The sequence below is a fragment of the Triticum aestivum genome, chromosome 2B (genome assembly GCF_018294505.1).
Source record: "Triticum aestivum cultivar Chinese Spring chromosome 2B, IWGSC CS RefSeq v2.1, whole genome shotgun sequence".
Classification (NCBI taxonomy): domain Eukaryota; kingdom Viridiplantae; phylum Streptophyta; class Magnoliopsida; order Poales; family Poaceae; genus Triticum; species Triticum aestivum.
The window spans coordinates 236,706,466-236,711,585 of NC_057798.1; the positions used below are offsets into that span (position 1 = coordinate 236,706,466).

General features: G+C 45.5%; 1 protein-coding gene across 1 annotated transcript; it reads left to right on the forward strand.

Moving 5' to 3' along the window:
• Positions 1-1,500: 1,500 nt before the first annotated feature.
• LOC123044543 (wall-associated receptor kinase 1) lies at positions 1,501-4,664 on the forward strand. The gene is made up of 3 exons (XM_044467311.1): positions 1,501-2,554; positions 2,694-2,873; positions 3,547-4,664. The coding sequence occupies exons 1-3, from the start codon at positions 1,540-1,542 to the stop codon at positions 4,527-4,529; spliced, it is 2,178 nt and encodes a 725-aa protein (XP_044323246.1). The 5' UTR covers positions 1,501-1,539; the 3' UTR covers positions 4,530-4,664.
• Positions 4,665-5,120: the final 456 nt, after the last annotated feature.

The following is a 5,120-nucleotide window of genomic DNA, read 5'->3' on the forward strand; positions in this document are numbered from 1 at the left end:
TGAGAAATTTAGGATTTTTCCATGGGCGCACATTTTTTAGGAATTTTGTTCTCTAGAAACTTGGCAAATTTTGTTCTCTAGAAACTAGGAACTAGGATTTAGGAATTTGCCATGCTACAGAAGAGAAGTTGCCAACATTTTCAATAATTGCCAACATATCTATCCAAAAATTCCATGGTAAAAACTATAAAGAGAAAATTGGCAATGGTATCTACAATAAAAATGCCATGATAAACATTTATTTTATTTTTTGCATTTGCCATGGTCCAATTAAAAAACGAATAGCTGCATTTGCCATGTGAGAACATGACGGTATATCTACATGCATGTATACTAGTTGTTTCAAAAAATTGCCACAATCTAGAAAACACATTTTGTTTCGAGAATTGCCATGGGACAATTTTTTTAAGAGTTGCCATGATTTAGAAAACAGATTTATAAAATTGTCGTGTGACGATTACAGTGTTTCATAAAATTTGTCATGTGCTGTGAAACATAATGTTCTGAATTTTCTTTGTGACCAGTAGAAAATTCTTTCAAATTCGCCATGTTATAGAGAAAAAAAATGCTCGTCAATGACATTGACCACCACAAAACATTTTTGGAAATGGCAAGGTAGGTACAGAACGGTACGGTAGCATATAGTACTACTATGCTTCAGATGCCATCTCCCGTCAGCCCTCCATGTTGGCATGCTGGTAAGGTGAACTTGAACCTAATTGAAGTGGACTGAACCTAAATCGAGAGAAACGAGAATATGCTCCCATGTTGACAAATGACAATGCTACCACGCTTCAGATTGCAATCGACACTAACTCACTAAGAAAATGATGTGAGAGCGATGAGGAGAGTAGAAGAGAAAGCACCTTGTCTGTCGGCTAAGGTCATTCCATGGAGCTCCATATCCGTTGCCGCTAGGACGGGCTGCTGAGAGATGGCGGGACGACGGTGCTGGTCTGCTAGAGAGGGACAAGGCAGTGCCGAGCCAGATGAGGTCGGGGAAGACCTCGGGTGCATCGGTGAGGAGGCAGAGCCGGTCCATCTCGGTGTGGAGGGCGAGCTCTGAGTCGACGAACCGGGACGGATCATCCGGGTGCTTCATCCACGCGTCGAGGTTGTCCGGGAGGCGGCGCTCAAACCTCAGCGGCCCAGCCCTTCGCCGGTCCGGGATCCAGCACGTCGAGGTCGTCGGTTGCCGCCTACGGCCTACTCCATCTTCTGCTTCACCCGCTTTCGCTTCTGCGCGGGTGACGCGGCCAGTCTTGCTGGCAGGCGCGGTCCTGTACCATCGGAACAGTGTACAGTTTTCCGTCACGGCATCACCATCCTATCAAACGGCGGAGTTACCCTATACGACTGTTCCAAACTACGTACCCTCCCCTGCCCTCTTCGATCGCATTGAATACAGGGCCCGACGCTTCCTAATTCTTTGGTAGGTGTAGCGGGAGCAGGCGAGCTCGTCCGCTACTTCGCTGCTCTCGGTTTTGCATATATATATATAGGTAGTGAGCTTAGCAAGTGAGCAGAAGATACACCACGATGGCTCCACCGGCGAAACTGACCCAGTATACCCAGCTGATCCTACTCCTCCTTGCAGCAGCAGTAGCTAGTGATCACTTGACCCTGCACCAGGCTGCGGCTGCCGCCGATGAACTACAAGGCCGACCGCAGCAGGGGCTGGGGCGTCCGGGTTGCCGGGACAAGTGCGGCGACATGAGCATCCCGTTACCCTTCGGCATGGACAAGCCCGGCTGCTTCCTACCCGGCTTCGAGGTCACCTGCAACACCTCCTCTACTCCGCCTCGCGCCTTCCTCGCCTACAACCACAGCCAGCCACCATACCAGCATATTTACCAGTATGCATTCAACACTGAGGGTGGGGCTACAAGCCAAATAGAGGGGCGTCAGGCGGTCGAGCTGTTCGACATATCACTCGAGACGAGCGAGGTACGTGTGTACAGCGGCGCCAATTCCCGGTGCTTCACAAACGAATCCGCGGGTTTAGACAAGGGTGAATACATGGAGTTGGACAGGGAGGGGCCGTTCCTCCTGTCGTCGACGCGCGACGATCTCGTCGGCGTCGGCTGGAACGCCGAGCCCTCCATGACATACACGGTCAAGACCTCGCCGGACCCTCTCTCCTGCACTTCAAACGATCCCTTCATGTCGGCCACAGATGGGGAGTGCTCGGGTCTGGGCTGCTGTCAGATTGCCCTGCGGCCGCAGATCTCGACTCTCCCTGTCATTAGTACCGGGGTGATCTTGAAGAATTACATCAATATTCGCTGGGAAACCAATCCATGCTCCTACGGCATGGTGGTGGAGAGGTCATGGTACAACTTCACGGAGGAGGACTTGTACGGCCACGAGGTGCTATCTACGAAACTCAGCAGGGGCTTCCCGTTGGTGCTTGATTTCGCCATCAGGGACGGCTCGTGTGAGCGCGACGGCTGCCTCAGCGGCAACAGTTCTTGTGCCATAGCAGCCGGAGGCTATGTCTGCAAGTGCCGGGAGCATTACAATGGCAACCCCTACATCACCGATGGATGCCAAGGTATCTAATTCCACCTCAAACTTCAGTATCTAATTCCACCAATTAGTACTAGCTACTTCAGTATCTAATTCCGTCTGCTAGTTTGTCATTGTATTTTTAATTCAACTCTCAAACTTTCATATCTTCATCTTTTTCCCAGACATCGATGAATGTCAGCTCCGAGAACAGAGTCCCGAGTTCCGTGATTTATATCCGTGTGACGGGATCTGCACGAACATACCCGGAGGATATGACTGCCGATGCAAACGCGGGATGAAAGGCGACGCCAAAAAGGGAACCTGCGCCGAAATTTTTCCCCTGTCAGCAAAGATCATCGTTGGTACGTGCTGATCTACCACACCAGATTGACTGGGTAGTTAAATACACACATATTTTATTCTTAGATACCATGTTTAGAAGAAGAAAAGTGATGTGTTTGACAAGATTCCGTTGTTCAATGGTTTAAAATATTATAATCTGGTGACGTGCATGTTGACTGAAAATAAACCATACTAGTTAATTACTTGATTCAGAGAGTGAATTACAAGCAGAGGCCGGGCATAATATATCGCGTATTAGAAAACTCGAGCTTGACAATTAGTAAAATTATTAGCAAATAGACGAGTCATTTGGGTTGCTCTTATTGTATCTTAATTCCATCACTTAAGTCCTGATATATAGTACGTGTCAATACACAGATTACTTACAGTTGTTTTTTGATAAAGCATAAGCTTGATTAGGTTTTTTTTATCAAAAGGGAGGAAAACTGCCGGCTTTTGTATCGGTCGGCTGATGCACACAACCATATAAGCTTGATTAGTTACTTCCTAGTATTGTACACTTTGTTTAGTTTTAGTTGATACTTGATATGATTATTATGCTATTTAAGCGTTTAGATAGAAATAGCATATGTAAAGTTAACACTTATTGTTTAGTTAGGGGTGCTATGTTCGATTGTCAAAAAGAGATTCACGTTGGTTTAACTGAAGCTTCAATACCTTGCTTATTCGTAGGTCTTGCTGGATTGATTGTTGTCTTTGTCATCATTGTTATGGCCAAGCAACACCTAAAACTTAAGAAGTTCTATGCACAAAATGGTGGTCCAATACTTAATGGTGTCAAGAATATACGGATATACACGAGGAAACAGCTGAAACAAGTAACAAACAACTATGAGTGTGTCATTGGACAGGGCCACTTCGGTAAGGTTTATAAGGGCACTCTGAAAGATAAACAACAAGTGGCTGTGAAGAAGTCCATCAAAGTTGACAAGGACATGAAGAAGGAATTCACCGATGAGGTTATAATCCAATCCGAGATGAGGCACAAAAACATTGTCAGGCTCCTAGGTTGTTGCCTAGAGTTCGATGTTCCCGTGTTGGTGTATGAGTTTGTGGCGAAAGGGAGTTTGTACGATGTCCTCTTCAAAAGCAAGGATAGCATTCCAGTGAACAAGCGCCGGGCAATTGCTATTGGGTCAGCTGAAGCCCTAACATATATGCACTCGGCTGGGGAGAGTACGATACGTCACGGTGATGTTAAATCTGCAAACATTCTTCTTGATGAACATTTCACCCCAAAAGTTTCAGACTTTGGTACCTCGAAGTTGCTCGCAAAAGGAAAAGACGAGGAGACTGATCGTGTTGTTGGGGACATGAGTTACATAGATCCAATATATATGGAGAACGGGGTCATTACACAAAAGAGTGATGTCTACAGTTTTGGAATTGTTCTCATAGAGCTCATCACAAGAAGACCTGCAACATATGACGTCAAGAGGAGCTATGTTGCAAACTTTGTTCAATCTTGTGCAGAAAAAAGAGTAAGGAACTTTATTGATAACGATATTACAAGTGAGGTTGATATTGCTATGTTGGAAATGGTTAGTGGGGTTGCTGCAGATTGTCTAAAACCTAATCCAGAAGAACGGCATGATATGAAACAAGTAGAACACCGGCTCCTCAAAATTATTGGACAACCCGTATATCATGGTTAGAAGGGAAACTCCCAGTTAGATCTTCGTCCTGCACCTGATGATGTTGCTTTGCTTAGCTAACATGTTGCATTTTCATTTGGTTATGTAATGTGGTTTCCTTTTTTATATGTATAAAAATCTTATTATATTTGTCAAGGAACTGAGTAATACTACGTACTAGTATTATTCATATATGTACAGTATAAAGAAACAAGTGTTAGAGATACTCAGGATCATCTAGCTCAATAATTGAGCCACACAAGATCAAGCATACCTCAAAATTAGTGGAATCAGCTGGATATAGCATCTAGGACTTCATAGGTGAAGCCCATCAGGTGCAGGAAGGCCCTTCCCGTGGCTCCTGTGCTTGCTGGATTGGGCAGCCGTGGGGTGTTCAAGTTTTGGTTCTCTCTCTCTTTTCTTATCACCTTCCAGAGAGAGACACCCCATATTTATGCATATATGTGCACAGTGCCACAGAGGGACCCACCTGTCAGTTGGAGCCTTTGCCCCCAATCAGGGCACTTAGAAAAGTTGGTTTTGCCAACTCTTGTAGCCTAGTTTGGCCTGCAGATCAACCCAACATTCTCCCTTTTAATCGTAAGGCTAAAT

Bases quoted from the DNA above. Each gene is read 5' to 3' on its own strand.
- LOC123044543 (XM_044467311.1), top strand. From the start codon at position 1,540: ATGGCTCCACCGGCGAAACTGACCCAGTATACCCAGCTGATCCTACTC. The intron at 2,555-2,693 runs GTATCTAATTCC...TCTTTTTCCCAG, and splicing joins CATCACCGATGGATGCCAAG to ACATCGATGAATGTCAGCTC. The intron at 2,874-3,546 runs GTACGTGCTGAT...GCTTATTCGTAG, and splicing joins GTCAGCAAAGATCATCGTTG to GTCTTGCTGGATTGATTGTT.